At 40.5% G+C, this 23425-nt stretch overlaps 1 protein-coding gene across 1 annotated transcript in view; it reads right to left on the bottom strand.

The window, feature by feature from the left end:
* TRPM5 (transient receptor potential cation channel subfamily M member 5) overlaps positions 1-23114 on the bottom strand; it is a 40053-nt gene extending 16939 nt beyond the window's left edge. Inside the window, exons 1-13 of the mRNA XM_009635452.1 lie at positions 22998-23114; positions 21859-22039; positions 20625-20791; positions 17100-17280; positions 14583-14647; positions 12539-12730; positions 11140-11239; positions 10165-10283; positions 9177-9527; positions 5444-5575; positions 4176-4299; positions 1973-2118; positions 1085-1197 (exon numbers count right to left, since the gene is read on the bottom strand). Coding sequence (XP_009633747.1) covers positions 1085-1197; positions 1973-2118; positions 4176-4299; positions 5444-5575; positions 9177-9527; positions 10165-10283; positions 11140-11239; positions 12539-12730; positions 14583-14647; positions 17100-17280; positions 20625-20791; positions 21859-22039; positions 22998-23114 — 1988 coding nt within the window. The remainder of the gene's footprint in view (positions 1-1084; positions 1198-1972; positions 2119-4175; positions 4300-5443; positions 5576-9176; positions 9528-10164; positions 10284-11139; positions 11240-12538; positions 12731-14582; positions 14648-17099; positions 17281-20624; positions 20792-21858; positions 22040-22997) is intronic.
* Between the last annotated feature and the right edge of the window lie 311 nt (positions 23115-23425).

Here is a 23425-nt window from a genome sequence, read left to right as displayed (position 1 = left end):
AGTAGCAATTAAGAGAGGAAATGCCAGAAGCATTAGGGAACGTGGTGTCAACTCTTGCATTTCCAGGGAAAGAAGGCAAAAAATGTCCTCAACAGAACAAATTTGGAAAGGCTTACTTTGATTATGAATCATAATTTAAACTTTTCCATGGAAACTTTGCTAAATTTCACATTAGATTACTTGAATTTATGAATCTGGCAGCCTCTATGACAAGGTCAACTTTAGTGATACTGGGAAAAGGAAAGTCATAAGTTAGCAGTGCCAAATGAGTTTTCCTCTTGCTTTTCAAGTAGTTTAACAGTAAAGAAACATATATTTCATAATAGCATGCCAATAATGCCAATTCTGATGGTTTGTATATGATTCTCTCAATATTAGGAGGTTTTCTTAAAGTTTCTGTTCCTGGACTCTTATGACTGCCTGAGCATCTTGGCTGATTTTTTTTATTTTATTTTATTTTGTGGTTTTTGGTTTTCTTTAAGAAAACCTAAGATTCTAGCCATGTTGACTGTGACAAAAAGCTGAAAACTACAAACTCCAAAGCTATGCCTGCAGAAGACTAACAAAGAGATCTCATAAGATATTGAATTCGAAAATCTTAACTGATTCATGTCAGTCCTGTGTTTTTAAGCTTGACTTATTGTTATCAAGGCTTGTGGCTGATAATATTGCTTTGTGATGGCTGTTTTCCTTGATAAGATACTGAGGTTTGAACTACACGTCTCCAAACCTAGAAATAGATGGTACTATACCTGGAGATATTCTACACATTACTGTGTAGAATCTGGAGCTGACAGAATTCCAACAAGCTTTTCTGTGGACTGTGCAAAATAGAAGTGATCTACGTGAAACCATGGCATTGATCTTTTAAGTATTAGAATAGGCACTAGCACAGGGCACACAAATCACTCGGTCCCATAGAAAACTCATTTGCTTAATAGCAGTGCAGTCCTTCTGTTGACACTCTGAGGCAACATTACTGTTTTTTTTTCAATTAGGTGAGAAATTTTGAGTCTGGATATGTTTTTATGGCTTATTTTTCATTCCTTACTTATCTCTTGCACCCAAATAGTTATGTTTGTACCTGAATGCTATTAAATTTGTGTAGATTAGGAAAGGGCACCAGAATCCACAGATTAACTTCAGGATCTGTGTGCTTGTAGACATGTCTCCCCACCATATTTTTGTCAGGAAGGCCTGAAAGACAATAAAACAAGACATGGCTTTAACATCACAAAAACATATATGCAGATGAAGTGCATCTGTGTTCTGTGGCTCCTAAGACAGTGAATGCTCTGGAAACCCAAAGAGCAGGCACACCTTCAGAGCAAGCAGGCACTCTGTGCATCCTTCTACAGATGTTGTGGAGTATGCAAAGAGTTATGAAGAGGACAGTGGAAAGAACAGCAAGTGAAGTGGCATTAAGCAACACCTGTAGTACTAAGAAAGTGCAAGTCAGGCACTGGGAGCTAAAAGTACCATCACTTTTAATTTAGTTTTGTGTACGTGGAGAGAACTCGGGTTGTGAGGGCAAAGCTGAAGAGCAATTTGATTTAAATTTTGTCAGCGAGATCTTCCTCGAATCTGAAGAAGGAGTTGCCTCACATCTTGGAGAAGCTTCATTATCTCTCAGGCAGATTTAAAGTGCTTTCCTGATGCTTTTCTGTGAGCAAGAAAGGAAGATAAACACAGTAGATGGAACAAGGCCTAAACCTTCTCCTCAGTGCGCTGGTCTGCGGGCCAACTGGATGAAAGGGAGGAGAAAGAGGGAACTGTGTCGCTTTGTGAAGGATGCGGTATAACGTCCTCTTTGTATGGTGCTACGGAGAGGGAAGACTCCCCTCTCTGAGAATGTCTCTTAGGGGAATACATTTCATGGGGTTATTCAGTTGCTGTGCTATCCTCTTCTGTGTCCAACATGCTTAAAAGCCCTGAGGTTAGAGGTGGTGAGGGAAGAGTCTGTAAAACTTACCTGGACACCGTCATGTGCAAAGAAAGACTTTGCATCTGCTTTTGTAGCCAGATGAAGGCAGGTAGTTTTGCTCCAGTACTGATTTTTCCTCACCAACAGAGCAAATGCTCTTTCCTCGCTGTTGTGGTAGCATTCACTAAAGAGTTCTGCCAAATAAAGGGAACGTAGACAAACAGATCTTGTAATTAAAAAGAAAAAATAAAAAATGAATGTAAGGCAAGAGAGTGATGCGTGTAGGGCATGGCACAGTGGCAGCAAAGCCTGAGCACTGCCAGATGCTCCTTGCTGCACCAGAGACTTCTGCAAGGCTGAAGTAGTTGAAAGAGCCTGAGAGAGCTAAGAGGAGGTGGGAGGGAGAGAGGAATGATGCTGAACACATGAATAACTTGCTATGGCTTTATGCATGGATGTACATGTGTTGGGGCAGAGGAAATATATTTGCTTTGTTAAAAAAAAAAAAGTTACTGTAATTTTAAAATTCCCACTACTTGCAGAAAGCTATGGAGTAAATTTCTCGGTACCTCCCTCGCACCTCTTTCTATCTGCATGCTCCCTTCTCAGCATGGGGCTGCTAACAGGTTTGTTTTTTTGTTGTTGGGGTTTTTTTGTTGTTGTTTGGTCTGAGGAGAAATTTCTCTTCCTCCATTCTTCAAGAAACAGCATAAGAAACTTCTTGGAAACATGCCAGTACTTGTTATAGGCCCTCATCTGTAGCTGCCTCATAAAGCTCTGTGGAGCTTTATGCAGTATCAAGCAAAACTGTATCTCCTGGGTCATCCTCTTACACTTTGAAGGATGAGTTGCCGTGCTGTCCCCGCTCTCCTGAATAGACTAAACCAAAGGAGCAGCTCAGATTTGGCTTGTAGCCAACAAATCCTTGGTTTTAAGACATAGCTCTTTGATATAAAATAATATTAGACTTGGTAGAGTGTTGTGGCACAGTTTTGTTTCCAGAAAAGCTGGTCCTGGAGCTCAAAACCAAGGATAAACAGCCCCCAAAAGTCACAGTTTTCTTATTAGACAAGATCTGACTTCTTCTGTCTGTTTCAGTCTGCTGATTCATTATCTCAGTACCTTTCCTAGGGCAGCCTACACCGTGTTGTTACACTGTGAGGACTGGGGAAAGGATCAAGTTCACTTAAAATAAGCTGATACACAGACTTCTTTTGCAGCTGATGTGGTATTTATCACTCTTACGGAATGTTCGCTCTACTTAATATTGACAGTGTTATCCGGGCCAGAAATGAAAATTGAAGATCTGATCTAATACTCACCAAAGCCAAAGACCAGGCTTCTGTGTATTGGATTAGGCCCTGTAATTCCATGGCTAAATTACTCGAGCCCTGTGATTATATGAGAACCTGACTTTTATTTTTTGTAAATAATAATGGCCCTGTGAAAAGACAGGAAATTGTGATCTGTGTATAAATAATGTAGCAAAGTCTGCGTAAGCCTGCAGCTGCTTGATGTACTAGCTCTAAAGGGGAGAGAAAGAGCCTCTGTGTTTCCATCTGTGGGGTACTTTGAAGCCCTCTGTTCACAGTAGTTCTACCTTCAGGTATGGATTAGATTAAAGTCAGATCAGCAGAGAAGCTTGTGTGCAGACAACTGGTTTTAAATCAGGCAAAAGGGAGAGTGCTTGGCATTCCGGCATTGCAGATGCCCGAACGCTTACTGCTGGAGGGAGGGGCGGCTTGTCTGCTGCGAAACCAGTCTGAGCCTCACTGCAGTTTTGCAGTGCAGTTATCCCTCTTCTGGGTGAGGTAATCTCAAATTATTTTTAGCAGCAAAGACAAACCTTAAAACTTGTTGCTCTAGTGGCCCTTATAGAGCAAGCTTGATATTGCAGGAAAACCAGGCTGCTGTGAGCCTGGAAGTGTTTTGGTTATTCTATCTTGCCCATCGCTGTATCACACCTTGTACTAAGATCAGACGCTTAAAACACCAACATGCAGCAGGAGAGTAATTTCTTCCATGCATCCCAGGGGCCAGTCTTGGAACACTGATTTTTCCAAAATGATTGTTTTCTAAGTCCTCCTTCTGTGGTATTTGAATGTTTGGGACTGCCTGTGCTGCAAGGGTGTTAAATTATTCATGACAGTTGACCTTTCATAACTAGAACAGTATTTTTTTCACTTGCTTGCCTTCCAATGGTAGTTACTTCTTAAATTTTTGATGCTGTTAAAAAGGTGCCATTACTTACCAACAGCGAGCTGCTCATACTTTGCTTCTTTCATTGTACGTGCTACTTCAGTCTCTGTCTCCAGGCGGGACATCTCTTTAAGGATCTTGCAGGCTGCCAGAGCTGAAGCTACACCCTCCTGACCCTGTAGAATGGAAAGGGGTGCTGCTGTTACCATACACTGGAGGGCATTTCTGAACTGGGGAGACTTCATCAAGGAACACATCTAACAACAGCAGCAATTCATGTGTGTCTCCCCTTTGAAGAATCTTCCCTCAGATTCCCTCTTGAAAGTCCAAAATATCAGTTTTGGTGGTATTTGAGAATTGAAAACCATGTCTTGGTAGTTCTTGTGCCTTCTAAGGCTGGAGACTTCTGGGTTTGACCTTAGAGGAGCCTGATTTGGGGTAGCAGTCAAAGACTGAAAGGAAAAGAATGCATTATGGAAATAGAGCAAAATAGTCTCTCAGTGCCAAGATACCACTAATGTGGCTGTGCGGAGACCCTGCATAAGGTCGTATGGGAAAGGAGGGAGCACAGCTGGCAGAGGCATAACAGTGGCACACAGCAGAGAAACGTGTCCTTCTGGTAATAGGGCTCCACAAACACAAGGCCCTGCAAGATGCAGATGTGTCTACACGCACACACACTCACTGGCTGAAGAGCTGTGCTGCAGTTTGTCCCTCCCCGTGACTCACCCCATGCCAGATGCAGTGTCTGGAAGCTCAGGGCTGAAGCCTGATAGCTGTGTCTGGCTCTGGGCAGGGGGGAGGGAAGTTATGGCATTGCACTCCAGATGCATGAGACAGGGCCTCAGTTGTGGAATACTGTAAAACAGGAGCCAATTATGCCAGCTTGAAGCTCAGCCTTTGAGAGTGCGATGCTGTTGTTCCCTATGCATACAGCACGTAAGCTAAAGATGCTCGATTGCACTCGTCTTCCCTCTCCATCGCACTAGAACCCAAACAATTGACCTATTGTAGAAGGAACAAAACCTGAGACTGAGAGTGGTGAGTCATCAGCAGCAAGGAAGAGGAGGGCCAACTCTGCAGCTGAAGTTAATCAGCAGTATTTCGGGCTGTGCTGATTTACACCTGCTGCTGCTCTGTCAGGCCCTCTGGCCCCTGCTGGCATGAACCACACGGAGATGAAAGGCCCTATAAACGCCACATCTTGTATTTTAGAAACAAACCTATCTGTCATCTGAGCTGCAAGGCTGAGGAAAAGACATCTCATATACTTGAAATATGCCAGTATTTCATCTGAAGCAGCTACAGCTTAAAGCTTACCATAGCCCAGAAATAGTTCGCCATCTTGTGCCGGTTTTGGAGTACTGCCCATACAAACAAATCCCTCCAAGGATTTTCGCTTTTCTGGTTCATATCCAAGAGCCCAGGTAATTGCTTTGTATTCATTTTATCCTGAAACATAGTTTGTAGAAATTAAAACCTGCTTTTCAGTTTCATTCCGCGCAAATGACATGATCTAAGCAGCTCTTGGCCTTGCCAGCTACTTAATATTATTTTGATTTTTCCTCTTCTTTTCTGTAGGACTGAGAGGTAATTAGTTCATTCTGCACTGAATCAAAGGACCCTTGTGTCCCCAATATAACTCAATATGTGTGAGAACATTCTGGATGAAACCATGACTCCATTGAAGTCGATGGTAAAGCTCTCATTGACTTTATTAAGGCCAGGGTTTCACTGCTGGTGTGTAATATCATACAAGACAAACCTGTGATTAACTAATCTGAGCTTGCCTTCAGTTATATTGGATTCTGCTCAACTGCCACAGAGGACATGGTTTCAGAGAAAAGGGAACAAAAGGCATTTTATTTCAACAGAAATAAATCTCACCAAGGCCCTGTACAGGACAAGAATAGAGTATGTCAATACCCTCTTTTTAGTCTTTCATTTGAGAAACCGCTCCCTCATGCAGGGAGCATTTTTGGTAGAACACTGCTTATTCCTTTAGCGTTTGATAAAAAACTCTCCAGAGGAAGTATGGCAACTTAGGTCAAGTTCTCAGTTTTAAGTATGTTTAAAACCTGTCTTTATGTCTGTTGTGTTAGTTAGAAGCAGCCAGAGTGGATTTTTTTTTTTATAAAACAAGTTTTGTGAAGATATATTTTTTAATCACTTAAACTATGGGATTATGTTCAAATTTATTTTAATGGCATTTTTTGGGGGGTGTTGGTGTTTGGTTGTTTTTTTTTCCCTTCAGTTTGTAGTAAGCTATTTAATCAACTGGATTGCACTGAAAACCTTGCAGTAGACAAAGATATCCAAAAAGTCTCATCAGTCTTTGTAACTGCTACTTTCTAACTTCAAATAAGACATGCAATTTAGCAGCACTGACGCTGGTATCCCAGTACAGCGATGCTCTTTCTCTTGCCAGTGATAATGGGATTGAGCCACTGGTGGCAGCCGTGGGAAGAAGCTTTTAAAGGAAGAAAACTAATAGGCAGTGTGATCTGAACTGGGCTGTATTTACAGCACTTGGCTTTAGAATCATAGAATCGTTTAGGTTGGAAAACACCTTTAAGATCATTAAGTCCAACCATTACCCTAACACTGCCATCCCACCACTAAACCATGTCCCTAAGCACCACATCTACCTGTCTTTTAAATACCTCCAGGGATGGGGACTCGACCACCTCCCTGGGCAGACCGTTCCAATGCTTGACAACCCTTTCATTGAAAAAATTTTCCCTGATGTCTAACCTAAACCTGCCCTAGCACAACTCAAGGCCATTTCCCCTGTTACCTGGGAGAAGAGACCGACCCCCACCTCGCTACAGTCTCCTTTTGGGTAGTTGTAGAGGGCAATAAGGTCTTCCCTCAGCCTCCTCTTCTCTGGACTAAACAACCCCAGTTCCCTTAGCCGTTCCTCATAAGACTTGTGCTCCAGACCCCTCACCAACTTTGTTGCTCTCCTCTGGACATGTTCCAGCACCTAAGCCAGGATGCCATTGGCCTTCCTGGCCACCTGGTCACACTGCCAGCTGTCGACCAACACCCCCAGGTCCTTTTCTGCCAGGCAGCTTTCCAACCACTCTTCCCCAAGCCTGTAGCATTGCATGGGGTTGTTGTGACCCAAGTGCAGGACCCGGCGCTTGGCCTTGTTGAACCTCATACAGTTGGCCTCGGCCCATCAATTAAGCCTGTCCAGGTCTCTCTGCAGAGCCCTCCTCCCCTTGAGCAGATCGACATTCCCACCCAGTTTGGTGTCATCTTCAGACTTACTGAGGGCACACTCAATCCCCTCATCCAGGTCATTGATGAAGATATTAAACAGGACTGGCCCTAGAACTGAGCCCTGGGGAACACTGCTTGTGACTGGCCGCCAACTGGATTTAACTCTGTTGACCACAACTCTCTGGGCTCAGCCATCCAGCCAGTTTTTTACCCAGCAAAGAGTACACCCATCTAAGCCATGAGCTGCCAGCTTCTCTAGGAGAATGCTATGGGAAACTGTGTCAAAGGCTTTGCTGAAATCCAAGTAGACAACATCCACAGCCTTTCCCTCATTCACCAGGCAGGTCACCTGGTCATAGAAGGAAATCAGGTTGATCAGGCAGGACCTGCCTTTCATGAACCCATGCTGGCTGGGCCTGATCCCCTGATTGTCCTGCATATGCCTGGTGAGCGCACTCAAGATGAACTGCTCCATAATCTTTCCCAGTACCGAGGTCAGGCTGACAGGTCTGTAGTTATATCACCTACTGCCAAATCCCACAAAGGTAAGTGAAATTTTGGGCACAAATTTTTATTTCTGTAAAATTTGTGAGTCTGCTTAATGACTTCAAAGGTAGTGCCCCAAATTGTCTGTCCTTGTGAAGAAAGAAATCCTGACGAGATTCAAACTTAGCTTTTCATACTACTAATTAATTTAGCTAGGCTTTATCAAAGCAAAAGTGATTGAAGCTCTTGAGTGAGAATTTATTTTTTTAATTTATTTTTTAGTTTTTAAAGGTTTAAAATGAAACTAGAACTTGGCAAATATCAAAAGGCTTAATTGTTTAGTTTGTCCAAAACTCTGATCTTAATGAAATTTCTCTGTACCGCTCTGTTTTGAAATCATGCGTTCAAACTTATTTCCAATGCTCTTGCAAGAACTTTGGTACTTACAAGTTTCAATGTTAAATACACTGTCAAATTGCAAAAATGATGATGTTATCTATTGCACAATAGTGGACAGTGCACTATAGGCATTCCACAGGTTATCCTTGTCATGTGTTGGCCAGGGTGCTTGCCAGGGCCACTTCACACAATCGTTCTTATTTCTTGCTGTGTGTTATGTCTCTCAATAACGAGACTTATAGTGATCTAAAGGCAAATATCACATACTGCACATTATTGAATATCCAATCTACTCCTACACAGTATAAATCTGGGAATAGTTTTATGAACAAAGATTACCATTTTCAGACCTGGGATTGAAAATGACAATCACCTGCTTGTCTTTCTCCTAGAGAATATTGCCTTTCAAGTACTTCTGCTTGAAGTTCTGTATCAGAAATGTAGACTGCTATTTTTATATCTAATTACTCCTTAGTAAACGTAAATCCATCTCTTCATATTCCCCATATATCTTTCACTTAATCTGTTCTTACACATGTGAGCCTAATAAGATCAACAAACTGTTCTCCATGTGCAAGTTGCTAGAACGAGAAAAGGTCTGTGGAAGTTGCGCTATAAGAGGGTGAGATACAGGAGTCTCTGCAGATCCTGAAACAGAGGCCATATCTTAGCACTAGTTCAAGGTACAGTAAAACCTTGCATAAAACTGTACGTGCAGAAGGTGAGAAAAAGGAATCACAACCTATCTTAGAAATTTCTTTCTTTTCCCTTTAAATTTTGAAATTAAAAAGATCAAACCATTTTAGCTATAATAATGAGCTGAAAAAAGGAACAAGAAACTGAAGTGACTGTTTCTCATCTTCCCTTTCCTGCCCCACCCTCAAAGGCTAGACCTAGTTAAAATTTTTCAAATTCTAAATTGTAGGGGAGCAGTACTCACAGATTTCTTCTTGCCTCCATGTCTGAGGTCTTGATAGAAACCTTTGCATGCATCATGGAGAAAATCCTTGAGAACTCTAGAGACCTCACTGAGAGTGAAGAGTGGGCAGATCTCCTTCTGCTCCTTATGCTGTTGACCAGTAAGCCCTGCCAAGGTCAGCTTGCTTTCTTCATGTTTCTTCAGCAGAAGTTCATAGAGGAGACATTTCTGAGAAATGGAACAGTAGAGTCTCTGCAGACGACTATATGTCAGGAATTCGGACATGTTAGCCCCATTGTCAATAAATAATTTTACGAATTCCGGTTTGTCATTAATCAGAGCATCCATCATCACTTCCTCCAGATCACAGGACTAGATTGGTGAAGGGAGAAGAAAAAAAAAAAAAAAGTTGTTTTTGGAGGTAATCACGGATGGATGAGGAAGGAGGTAACATTTAACATGAGGACATGCACATTTTGTCTTCCACCAGGTCAACAGTGGGTACAATGAGAAAGAGAGGTAGAACTCTTCATTTCTCCATGACAAAATGTCTGTATAAGCATTAATGTTAAAACATCAACACAAATAGCATGCTGTAGGAGTTTTGGTGATGTTAGATACCCACTGCCTGGGTATTTATATATCAGTTAGAAACAGTGACATTCTTCCTACCATCTTCTAACAGTATTATCTGTGTGCTTCTTTTGCTTTGTAAGGTCAGGTTTTTTTGCTTTAAACATCTGTACAGAAGTGGGGGAAAGATTCTTGCCCCCAAAGAGCTTAAGAAAGGGACCATGACCACTGAATTACGTTATTCCTTTATCTTTAGCCATTATCATATAGGGAACCAGAAAGACAAACAGGCTAAGGAAGCACACTATCACTGCATGATCTCTTAGTGGAGAATGCACGCAGTGTTAAAAACTGAAACCTTCTATCAGGATGTTTCAGTGTCCTGTACGCATTGGATTATACACCGGTTGTCCTCTAAGGCAATAAAACCTGGTACCTTCCACTCCACGTCACCATTGAATATTTCACTTTTAGCTATGTCCACTCTATTCCAGGCCACTGCCAGCTTCAGTTCATCCAGATATTCCTGAGCCTCCTGACTGTGACTTTTACAGGCTGGCAAAAATAGGAAATGCAAATAAGCTCAGTACTTTACACTTGTTATGTTAAATTAAATATAGTATTGGTAATTTGATTGGCAATACAAGCTCTCCTTCAGCTATCACAGGTCTGTGGGTTGCTTAACCAGGAACCTTTCACAGCATTTTTTTCCCCTAACTTAAGAAATACTAATGTTAAAAATTAATTTTTGCTAGTTGAATTATCTATTAAAATACTAAGTTTAAATGTCTGTAGGATTTTAAGAGGGACCTTGGCCTACAGAAAGGGGTGGACAGGACTGGGTATGGGTTTTTCTTGTTTCAGTTAGCATGTTAGGAATAGAAAGTCTTTTTTTTTTTTTCCGCATGCTAAGTTTAGGCTAACACAAACAAGGTAAACAAACTGACATGGGTGGCAGAGCAAGTAATGTCTTCTTTCAAAATATCTCTTATAGGAAAAATGGGTTGTTTCTGGAATGAAGGCAGTTCAGATCTACTCGTGTTTTTTGCTAGCTTTTTGGGGTTTTTTTTTTGTAATGGCTTGTAATTGGAATAACTGCTCCAGTATATTTCAGTTCTTCTATAACCTCTACTACTAAGAGAAGCAAGTAGTGAAATAAAGGAGCAATTAAGATAGTACTATACAATAGCATGAGATTAAAAAGCAAACACTAGTTTAAAGCAAGGTTGCAAGAGCTATGGTAACTGCCACAGCCAATTTGCCAATAAGCAAACAGAAGAACACTGCATCAGAAATGAAATCTGATCCAACAGCCAACTGAAGTTGCTCTGGACAAGAACGAAATACATTTATGGCATAGAAGAAGTCAAATAAGACAAACATCGCACTGTGCTGTGTTTATTGTTCTTACCTTTTACTAAAGCTTTTAAAATGACTGTGTCTAGTTCTGAACCATCTTGCTCAAAGTTGTGCAGAGTTAGAAGGTGTTGGTGTGAAACAATGTTCTGAATCTATTGGGAGTTGAAAGAAAAATAATTTTATGCGTTGTCCTACTGCTATATAGCAATGCCTAAGAGCCCTGTGGAGATCACCCATACGGTATTTCCCAAAAACTTCCGTTCTAATTGTAAAGCTGAGGTTTGGCAAGAAGACAAAAGTTATTAGTTTCCTATACATAAATAAGTCCTAAGGCAAGGTGGGAGTTACTGCCTTTTCCAAAATCACCCAGCAGGATAGGAGGAATAGAACTTGGATATCCTGAGAGCCAGAGTAGTGCTTTAATTAAAAGATCCTTCCTTAACTCACATTCTTATTTGACTTAGTCATGCTGTGGCCAGCATACCACTAGTTTTATTTTACGTTTTCCTGCTTTGACATTTAAGTTTTGCTCTCAGAGTTGTTTACTTTAAAAGCATAGTCTCTAAATCTTCTTTGAGTAAAAGTTATCAAATATTGATATATACAGTACTCCTTCCTTCTGCTTCTCTATTTATTGAGTTTTCTTTCTCACAGTGCAGCTGCACCGAGACTTTGAGAGCATCTGGCAATATTGCTTCTAGATGCCCTTCCATCCCCTTGTGTTAGTGATCTGGCAAAGTTCTGCCTAATGGAATTAATGTGTGGAACTTTTAAAGCTAAGGATTATGGCAGGGACTGCAAAGAATAAGTAGTGGGTCAGGTTGAGTGAAGTTTATCTCAGAGGCACACAGTGCTCTTCAATCTTCACATAAAGAAAATCTCAAAGTGTTTTACTGTTTCTTAACACTTACGCATAGTGGTTTAAGTCCAGCAAATGTGTCTCATGACGAATCTGTGAATCTGTTTTGTCTTTTTTAAGAACACATTACTGACAATAGATAGGATAATTTCTAAGCACCCTTCATTCTTTTTAATTTATTCATGCTTATCCACAATTAGGTTTCCATTTAAACAGCTGTAGATCATGAATTAAGTGTCTTCTGTCACAGCTGCACAAGCTCCACAGCTGTGGAGTATAAATAATGCTCCATGTCCTCTAGAAGGACTGTGGGGTTCCTAGGTGCTGGCTGTTACTTGAGGAAATAATTGAGGAAGAACAGAGCCCTAAGTGTTCAGCTGAATCACCAGGACAAAGTAGCTTGTATGACCAATGGAGCACTTGATTTTAATGTTAGAGAAGTATTCTATGACACTAGTGTCAGACCACTGGAGTACCCAAAACTTCTGAGCAGCTTCTTGTCAAACCTGTACTGAATGGACTACCAAAGCTAGAAATGATAGGAGAAAGCTTGTGAACATGATGCATGTAATTATCAAACATAGGAGCTCACTGTTGCTGTCCATTGGAGAATGTCCTTCCACAAGAAGCTTCCTGCAGGGAATTTCTCCTTAAATTGCTTTTCAACAGCTTCTGGTGTGATAAGCTGCGGGTCATTCATGAATGCAGCTAAGACATCAGCTGTACCTCCAGACCCTGCTAAGATAAGCCAGGGAGCAGAATTTTCCAAGCCGCTGCAAATTCTCTGTAGTTTAAAAAGTACATTTTTAGAACTCATATATGGAAAGAAAATGTTATTCAAAAGAAGGATTTCTTACAAATTAGGAATGTCTACCTAAACTAGATTCACTATGGAGTCAGTCCAGATTCCTCTAAACTATTAGGATTTTTCTGATTCTGTAGCAGGTCGTCCATATATAGGGCCCTGACCACATCTGTTGAGTAGCTAAGCAACCTGCTCTGGACAAACAATGCATAAAACTTCTTTGTTCTTGACACTTTTCTTTTTTCCCCTGCAGTTTGTGTTTCAGCATAGTCAAGTGCAAGAAGAACACTACACAGGAAATTCTCAGCAGGCTTTTCTGGTTGCTAAGCCTGGCGATACATTCTGAAAATCAGGAATTTGCCTATGGGAATACAACAGGCCACAGGAAAAAACCACTGAAGAACAGCAACTACAGGAGTTAAAGGCTGATAATTCTATTACCTGTGCAGTTAGAATGCAGGCAGGTTGTTGAGAGGAGAGCAGAGAGAGAGGAAAGCAGAGGCCATGGCATGTAATTGCAACAGTGACTATTTGCTGACAATCTGTTTCTTGCTCGAGTTATGCAAGAAGCTAATGAGACTCTAAGAATCTAACTATTGATTTGCTTGTTGCGTGGTTTGCTTTTTTTTACTTTAATTGTTTTTCTTAACAATTGTTGTAATCCCTGGTGTTTATTATCCAATTTGGATTTAAGAAATTGATATTCTAAAAAAGTGCAACCAGTTATCCGTTCCCAGCACATGTAAATTTAGAGCAGCTCCAGCTAGTGGCCTTCAGTCTCCAAGTCACTTTGTTCTCTAAAACTTTGAAAAGAGGATTTATAGGTTGTGATATGTGATTTTTCAACACTCAAGATATAGAAAACACTGCCATATTTAGCTTCTAGAATGAAAGCTCAAGAGGTGACATAATCCTAGTTTAAACAGCAAGATTTCTAATACCAGTGTGTGTTTTAGTCCAGCTGACAAAGATATGACAAGATACAGGGACTGGAATCTGAAACTACAAAATGTCACCAGAAATGAGTCATTGTTCTGAAAGAGGTTACCAGCTTGTGTGGTAGAGTCTCATCGCTTGGAAACTTTAAATTATGGTTAAATGTCTTTCTAAAGGTACTATAGAGTATTCCTTTTCATCTGAGAGTATTAGGGAAAAAAAGTCATGTGGATGTACAAGCTGCTACAAAGTAGCAATATAAAATACCAGTAAAAGTGAAACAGAAATCAAAGAGTATTTCCTAGTTAACAGGTTCTTTAAGTTGTAGAACTACTCAGGAAAAAATAGAAACTGATCCTTTGCTGAGGAAGATATGGGATTGTTAGTAGACCACTCTCCAGTCTTCTACCCTACAGTGTATTTTTGCTCAGTGGAACTAGGACACTAAAGTTTTAAATGGCATATCTAACAAACCTGGTATTGCACTTCCTCTGAGCTCTGTGAGAGAGACAGTTGTCTTTCTGCTGCTGGACAGCACTGAATGATTAATCTTTTTTTGTATGTGATCTTCAGTAATAGCACAGTATTTCTATTTTGCTAGATTTGGAGCTGGCTTCTGTGGGTTTGTTTTGGGTTTGGATTTCTTCTTCCCACTGTATGAGCTGGCAGTGGAAGCTTTAATGATCAGCTGGTGCCTATTCAAAAGGAAATATTTCTTCCAAACAAATACTGGCAAATTTAGTATTAATAGAACTCAGTTCTTAATGGTGTATAGATAGGAACTTTGACTTTATGTATAATGCCAATATGTGTGTTTGTCATCCAGCCAAATTTTCCATTAAATACTTAGCACCAGTAAATTTACTTTATTCTAAAGTTGCAAACAGCTTCTTACCTCAAGTGTGCTTGGTCCTCCATTTACCAGTAAGCAAAGCACAGGGATCTCAATGCTACCCGTTCCTGTGAAATAGATGGTTTAATTTTTAAAAAGTTAACAGCTTTCACAGAACTGTTGTGTTTTTACTGGCCCCTTGAAAATAGTTCTCCTGTTATGTGCTGGTTTGGTACCTATCAGAATGCGAGACTGCAGAAGGAAGGCAATTGCAGAAGCAAGTGGCAAAGGAAGAGCATAACACTGTGACCTAGCAGATAGGGTCCTAGTCTAAGATTCAGGATGAAGGCACCTTTGCCTTGGACATCTTGCGTCATCCCTGGCAAGCAGTCCAGTCTGTTCTCACCTCAGTGCACCTCAGCTGCAAAATATGGATGTTGGCACTTCTGTATGTCATAGCACTGTTGACTTTTTAAGTTATTTATTTACTGCAAGGTGATCAGATAGGGGAGTAATGGAGCTGCATTAGTGTGCAAGGCAAGATTGTTAGGTTTTCAGAGAGGCAGCTAGAGTTATTTGTATTAAGATACAGTTAGAAGTGAAAAGCTGTCAGTTTGTCCCAGGTGTTATGCATGTGCTTAGCATGTGCAGGAAGGTGTAGTGGAATCCAGGAGAAAAGCCTGATAAAAGGAGGATTTAAGAATATGAAGAGGCTGACTGTGTAGACCAGCTAGGGTGAGATGAGTCAGATGTGAGTTGATAGGAATCATATACTCTGCTTAAACAACTTAAAATTTCATTCAGCACAGTCTAATGTGGGGATTATTAATAACCTAATCTTATACATCTAAAAGACATGCTAATGAAATATTTAACATGTCACAGCAGCAGGGGAAGAAGCAATGCAGGCATCCCTGCCCTTAGCCATCCTCCCACAGGGGCCCACTTATTTCTAGATGGTTTATACGGTAAATGCTGAACTCTGTAACCCAAAGGTGACTATAGATCAGTCTAAAAGAGCTCAGTCAAAACAGTAGCATCATGAGACTAATGCCTCTTTCACTTGGAAGATAAAAGGCATTTGGTTGAAACAATTTTTTGATGTTTCCCTTTGTAGGTCTCCCAGAGCAGTGTACAGGTCGCCACTTACTACTTGTTGTATCTGTTGTGCGACAACTACAGAGATAAGGCAGAACTTGAGCTGTGGCCAGGACATGATTGGCAAGTAACTTCATTTGTTTTAGTGAATGGCATAGCATTGCCATCCCTCTATAAGGTGATGTTCTAGTTTGAAGAGTGACTTTGGTGTCTACAGGTTCCTCAAGATATGTTTATGGCTTCAAATAGTCTTCATTTACCATATATTTAGATAAAATTTAGCTGGAGGAGAGGGGAGGGATTCTGACTTCATGCTGAGAAGGTGGGAAGTTGCAAAGAATATTCAGCATATCAAAAATTTCCTCTGAATGACTTCTAGGTATTTTTCAAAATAGGGAAATTCTGCATGACCTTATTAAAGTGTTTTACTGCAGTAAAGTCACATAGCTTTTCTCAGCTTGAATATAAATGAGCTTAAATGAACAACATTGGGTTTGTTTACAGAAAATATCACTGAAGTCAGTATGTTCCAGTGAAATATTTGTCAAATGAATCAGCATTTTTTGACAGAAAATTGTTCCACTGAGATTTGTTCAATCAGATTGGGTTTGCAAGCAGAAAGAGGCTACTTTCTGATTTTCAGCACTGCAACCTCAGCCTGCCATTACAGTCCACCTGTGGCCTTTCCTATCTGAGTCACCAGACAGGCATTCTTCAGGTGCATTCATGCTCTCAGGTACATCTGTGCAACCATACTATGGGCTATGTAATTGAATATTCCATTGATGCATACAGGTGCGAATAAGTGAGCTCTCCCTTCTGTTTCAGCTGTGCTAGCACTGCAGATATTACAGAAACAAAGGAAAGGTGAAAGTAATTGTATTAGCACTACGACAGAATTGTTTCCACAAATAGCAGTAGGAGGCCTGCCCAATACTCAGTTCTCATTATAAACAAAGGTCACATAGATTTAGATTGCCATTATATGCTACGTTGTTTACCCAGGATAAGATGTTCTCCTGAAATAAATATGGCTTAAAATATTTCAGAGGGCTTTGGAACAAGTCTTTTCTTCCAGTGTGGGAGCAATTCAAGACTCTGTATGTGAGAGGGGATAAAAGAATACAACAATGAACATCCATCTCTTAGAGCCACTGGTTAAGGCACTTAAAGCTGGATTTATTTTTCCATTTGTCGTGTTTTAAGGCAATTTGAGTTATGCTTTGAAGATCCACTTTGAGCTATGTTAAAGGAGATGCAATAGAAGTCAGGATTTTTGATTCAAAGAGCAGCTTTCTCAACCTCAGAAGTCACCTTAGTTCTGCTTCTTACATAATGACAAATGTGTTTACTTGATCTTGCCTATGTAGATGATTGTCCAATCTGAGAATTGGACTTGACTTTGGTAAGGCCAGGGGCCCACAAGTACCACTGTAATATCAGTATTATTCAAGTCAGCATGGCCAAGTAGCGTCTACTTACCACCGTATCCAGTACGCTGTTCTGAAATATGTTTTTCCAAGGTGAGACGTAGCTTAGTGGTTCCATCTGGCTCATCTGGTGTTATGTCATCCACCAAAATAAAATGGGAATGGTTGTGGTCCAGGGAATACAGTGGGCCTTGGATGTTATCATCTGATTGGTAGTGTACAAGACTTTCATTCTAGAGAGAGGAGAGATATTAGTGTTCTCTACAAAACACAGTCCAAGTTTGTATGTGCTTCGTCTCTGTTTTTGTGTTGTCTGCACCATGACATGGCACCACCACCTTTGAGACACTCAAACAGACTCTCTGAAAAGGGTAGAGAAGGAGAATGTGTTCCTTCTGAAAGGTGCCTGAAGTTTCTCTCTTGGGCTCTGCAAAACCTAGTAACGTCTCTGGAATGTAGGCATTCATTCACAGGTTTTGCAAATGTTTGTTGGACAAATGGAAAAGGGGCCATGAGACCCAGTAATTGTGGATGGAGCTGTAATGTCTCGGAGGGCTAAAGTCTCAGCTGGCATAAACAGGGGCAGACCTATTCATTTCAGTAGTGTTTTGTCCACTTTTAGCCCAGTAGATGTTAGCCTGCTATATGTCCATATCAATTTAAATGCAGCTTGCTTTAATTGACAGGGTTACATGAGGTCTAATGGTTATTCTCAGTTTGGGAATTGCGTTCTAAAAGAGTGAGTGACAGGCAGACTTCAGAAAGTGCCATCTTACTATCTTTTATGTTGGGTGAGGGGTGTTATATTTTGAAATTATCTATTAATGAATTTTTGCATAAAATCACTGTCTGGGTAAAAGAGAACCCCTGTTACAGTCTTTTGTTCTAAGGATTGTGCTACACATGGTCTTCCATGAAAATACTTTTTCAAGCTCCCCTTACTTCCTTAATAAACCTTCCTTTCCCACTGTTGCATGTGCACTTTGATATATCATTCCTAGATGCAAGCAAGGCTGTAAATGCCTGGTTATTCTTCTTTTTCATCTTCATAATCACTGTCCTGTTGCAAGTAAGGCAGATTAAAGCATTTGTTTAAAACCTGCATTTCCTTCTATCATGCCTCTTTTCCAACTCCTACAGCCTTTGAGTTGAACAAAACTCAGACTGCCAGCTTGGCTATTGTGCCTGTGTATTGCGTTTTCCTCCTACTAATTTTGTGGACGCAGACAGGTGTTAGAGCCTTTCGAGACATAGCAGCGTAACTACGCAAGTAACCTAGTTGTCACTAAGGTATTGCAGGGAGATTTGTGTTCTGTTTTTTAAGAGCCAGATCTTATTTAGAGCCTTTCTTAATCTCAGCTTTTGGTAGTGTGTGCTAGGAAGAGCAGGTGCCTGGTTGAATCCGGGGGGAAGTCCAACCCAGGGGTTATCCGGGTTCTTCTCCACAGCCGAGGCTAAGGCTGATGTTGCAGAGGTAGTGATCATATCGCCAGGAGCTCACAGCAGCACTTCTAATGCATAAAAACATTAAGTAACTCAGAGGACAAGCTCCTTCACGCTGCGGGTAGAAGGGTTGAGCACACTGCACAGCATGCCCTTAAGTGGCTTTCTGAAGTGAACCTGCATACAGTTGAACTGGAGAAGAGAAATCTCCTTCAAAGCAAAGTGAAAAATGCTATAACCAGGCGTGTTCCTATGGCTTCTTTCCCTGCCAGCAGCTCTGGCAGGAGTAGAAACATCAGAGGCTGTTCCAGGAAAAAAAAATGAGTAAACTTGCATGTCCTTTACAAACAGCAAGTGCCACAAGTTTCTTTTAGCTCCTCTCTGTCTCTCATTTGTTGGGGAAAGCTTCTTGACACAATTAATTTGCCTTCAAATTTTGTTTTGACAGAGGGTGTGCCTATATTCTGCTGCCATGTAACATTAAGCCTACTCGCCAGAGATCTGGCCTTTGATTAGGACCTGGAGGCACAACAACCAATTGAAAAGGGCCCTTGAGGATTTTCCTATTTATTCTTTGAAAATGTGGAAGTGATCTTTCTATGATGTTTAAAGCATACCATTAACACAGAAGAGATGGGAGGGATCCACTGATTTTGGGGCTTGTTTTTCTCCTTGCTAGTGTAGAATGTTAGCTCTATTTTATACAACAAGCTGCTTGTGTTAGTGCCAAGTATAAAGAGAACTGGGTTTAGATCAACATCCCTGTCTATAGTTCCTTTGTCTTAAAGTAACTGACTAAAATCAGAGCGTCTTTGGGTGGAGACAGTGCCAGAAGTCATAAGGTCAGGAATGCTCTACAGAAAACATTCCTTAACAAAAAATTGGGCTTTAGTTAAGGGGGAGAAAGTGTAATGCAATAATAAAAAGACCAGTGCACTTGTTTTGTAGCTGCTGGTTGGGAAAGATCCAGATGCGTTTTGATCACTTAGCCTGGGAGGGAGGTTAAATAGTTAGTTTGCATTTGCCAAAGCAACTTTCCTGAACAAAATTCACAAACACAACGAACCGAATTCTTTCCTCTGAGGTCCTTTCAGACCAGTTCAGCCACACAAATAGGTTAAAGTCTTCCAGCTAAAAGAGTTCCACCTGGTAGAGCACACAGGTAGCCGTCCTCGGCAAAAAGGATGGAAAAAGGGGAAGCCCAATGACAATAAACTGCTGATATGGTCCAGCAGTCTCCCAGCTCTTAGCTGGTACTTGCTAGCCAATCTGAGAGAACTAGGTGTGAGTTCAAAGGGCTGTTTTTATCGTTTGTTTCTTAGCTTCTGCAGGGAAGTAAAATAGCACAGAGGAACTGTCATTCATTGTCATTACACACCTACTTTATTGTTATAATATTCTGCTTAGGACGGACTGTATATCTAGTGGCAAGAAGGTTATGCCATATTTTTTTTTCTCCATCTCCAGGTCAATTCAGCATCAAATCGTCTTGACATTTTCAGCAAATGTTTTGTTGGGTGAGGGTTTTTTGGTGATGATTGTTGTTGTTTTTTTCCCCAAGTACTTTGATTGCTTTGATCTGAATTATGAAGTCCCTAGAGTTCCCAATAACTAGACAAAATCCTGTGTGGCTAGCATTTTTGGCCTGGTGTGTTGAGGAAGTTTTGCATATTAGACACCAATCCAATGACTAGTTAACAAAACCTGGTCTTGAAATATTTATGGCTTGTGTTCCATACTATAAAATAGACTTTTTACAGTATTTATGAAATAGCTTGAACTAAGTGCTTCTGTAGTAAGTGGACAAGGGAAAAAAATATTCAAAGTACCTTATGACGCATGATCTTTCCCTGACATTCATCCTTACTCCGGTCACTGAGCTAATGTCTAATGCTGTCACCTGCTGGATATTTGCAGAATTGCTGACAAGTATACTGAGTGTGCAGCATGCAGGATCATTGGGTCTAACAGTTCTTCCTGCTCTTTATTTGTGTTTTCCCCCAAAACACACCTTAAACCCCACTTTTGTTTTTAAGTTAGATCAACGTTGTTCTGCCTACTACTTTGAAATTTTGTAAAGGTGCAGCTTACTTCTGAACAATCCTGTCTCAAGAGTAGAATAAGCAAAAAATACCTTTGTGTTGTCCAGAATTTCTCTGTGCTGAATTTTTCTGAGTGAAGTTATTCCTATGGCAATCACTTTTACTGTGGATGAAGTACTAGCCAGTGCATGATCTCGGACTGCTTGCACGAAGTGTCTTGTTATTCCTACACGTAAAGCACTGGTAAAAATCCAGGCACCTGAAATGATTTTTTAAAAATAGTTAGATAATTTCTTTATAACTGAACATGTTTGTGTGTCAAGTAACATTACTTGAGGTACTGGATTTAAGGGGCTTTTTAGATAGGTAAACTGTAGACAGGTCTTGATGGACTGTAACTTTTAGAATTAAAATACATACAAAGTATGCGAGGCTTTAATAAGGAAAACAAGAAGAAATTATGTGCCTGAGCAAATGTGCTTCACATATCATGTGATGCAATGTTGCCATCTTTACTCTGATGTCAGTACGCCCATCAAGAATGCTGTGTCCAGTCTAGAGTCACTTACTGTCTAAATATGAGCAGAAACTTCACTATATGAAGCAGGTCTGATTGTTGCACAAGGAAGAGCAAAGGGACGGGGTGGAGGAAGTCGCTGCCTTGAACTGAGGACTAAACAGTCCCATGCAGTCACCTGGTGGCAGAAGAGCTTGGGCATAACCTGCCTAATCTGGTGTTCCCTTTCTCTTGTTCTTGTGTGTGTTGGAGAGTGAATTCTTCAGGAGAGTAGGATTTACAGTAGTATTGTTATGGTGACAAAGAATTTGGAGAACCCTAGGTTATCAGCTAACCAACCTTTTTCAAATAGGTAACATAAAGGAACTGAAGGTCTTGATGCTGTCCAGCCTTAAGTAAACAAGAAATCTTATTTTGGACCTAAATTCACTCTTGCTGAAGTGAAAATTCCTATGGTTTCTTAAGAATTATTTTTCTATGGCACCAAAGAGGGACAATGTACTTGATCCCATCTCATGCTACCTTTCTGGTGTCATCTCTGAGGGAATAACATCAGGTCATTATTTTACAGTTCAAGAATGGTCGCCTAAAGTAATTTGATTTGAAATAACTTATTTTTGCTATTTCTAATACAATAACTTTCCTTTTCAAAGCTATTTAAATACAGGTTGTAGGTTGCATTCAGCAAAGCCTTGAACTTCCAAAAATAACCATGTGAGCAGGCCCATTGACTTTAAAAGATCACTGGATCCTAGATGTGAGAATCCAGTAGGACTATAAATTCCTTATTTAAAGCCTAAAGCACTAACCTGTGCTTTGAGCTGCCTTTATAAGTCCTTTTTTTAAGGTTTCCCGTAGCCAGGGCTTCATCTGGAAATTTTCTTCTTCCCCTACTAAAGAGACTACCAAATTGGGAGCCGGTAGATTCCATTTGTCGAGCATAACTTCAAATATAATTCCAGGATGAATGGTACTCGGGACCTTAATAAACTTCAACAAACAAAACAAAAAAACCACTGGATAACAATGGGACAGTAGGATACAGTAGAAATATTGTTCATGACGAATGCAGAGGGAAATTTATCATCAATTTGATTATTTAAGAAAAATTTATTTGAGCAAGACCTGACAGAGAGCTAAATACTAGGATGAATTTAGCAGGCTTCTGTATAATTGTCATCTCACTAACTGTGTCAGTTCCATGGGTCAATTCTGTGTTGCAGACTGACGTATTGCACTCTCCTTTAATGCTGCTATTGCTCTTGAACTCCCTTCAGCTCCATGGAAGTCTAGCAAAGCCAATGAATTTCTGCACTAGCTGAAATACTTGCCTGATTTCATGTCTGTTTTTTCAAGGACATCTTACATGAATCTATCATTTCTTCCTGTTCTGTGTATATTTTGGCTTTGTGCTTAACAATGAAACAAAATCTTAAGGCAGATTTCTGAGCCTAGGAATTCCTTTTGCTCTAGCACTAATGTATACAAAGGACTAGTGAGGAGGTGGATCTGTCTATGTACATCCTTCTCTGCATATCATCAGAGAGAGAGAACTTTAAGGAGAGTCTTGACACAACTCAAAAGTATGTTTAAAATGTTGCAATCCATAGTGATTAATTTCTGGCAGAAAGAGGTTAAAACAGGGAAATGATGCAAAATGAAGGAAGCTGGGCACAGGATTTTTTTTTTCTTTTTTTTTAAAGGAAAAAGTGATCAACTGTACTTGCAGCATGTCAGTGCAAGTCAAGTGACAGATTTCTATATTAATAGGCCTTATTTTAAATCACATTCATGTTCAGGAAGGTATGGTCCCTACTTTGAGGACAATGTGGTGCCATGCACTGTGGGACATTGACCCTCACTACTACATTCTCTACATTTAAGGCTAAGAAGTAACAGCTGAACAACAGCAATAGCATTAAAGGGTTAAAACTCCTCAGTGTTGTACCTTTCCACTCTTCTTCCCAGCAGCTGTGAAGTCTACTTCTCCCATGCAGTATGGTAGTTCCCTTTTGAAAGCTTCCTCTTTGTCACTGCTGCAGAGCTTGGTTTCCATTTCCTCCATTGAATTTGTAAGGTGATCACCAGTAGACCAAGGTGTTCACTGAGATGACAGAAAACTGGAAAATGAGAAGCTGTTTAAACTGGAGAGGCTACAAAATCCATTAATTTACATCTCACTGAGTTTTTAGTCAAATATTTTACTCTTACTATTATGCTTATAAGGTTCAGCTAAAATTGGAGGTGTTTGTACCAAATGTTGGATGTTATATACAGGAGGAGGCAGATTCCACACCGAGGCTATGTAACTTCAGTTATAAAAAGGCATGAAGGAGTAAGGCGCTCTCAACTCTCATTCAGCAGGCAGGAAGCTGA

Source organism: Egretta garzetta, unplaced genomic scaffold (genome assembly GCF_000687185.1).
Source record: "Egretta garzetta isolate BGI_Z169 unplaced genomic scaffold, ASM68718v1 scaffold133, whole genome shotgun sequence".
Taxonomy (NCBI): domain Eukaryota; kingdom Metazoa; phylum Chordata; class Aves; order Pelecaniformes; family Ardeidae; genus Egretta; species Egretta garzetta.
The sequence above is the reverse complement of the archived record's forward strand: the minus strand, read 5'-3'. Positions and strand labels throughout refer to the sequence as shown.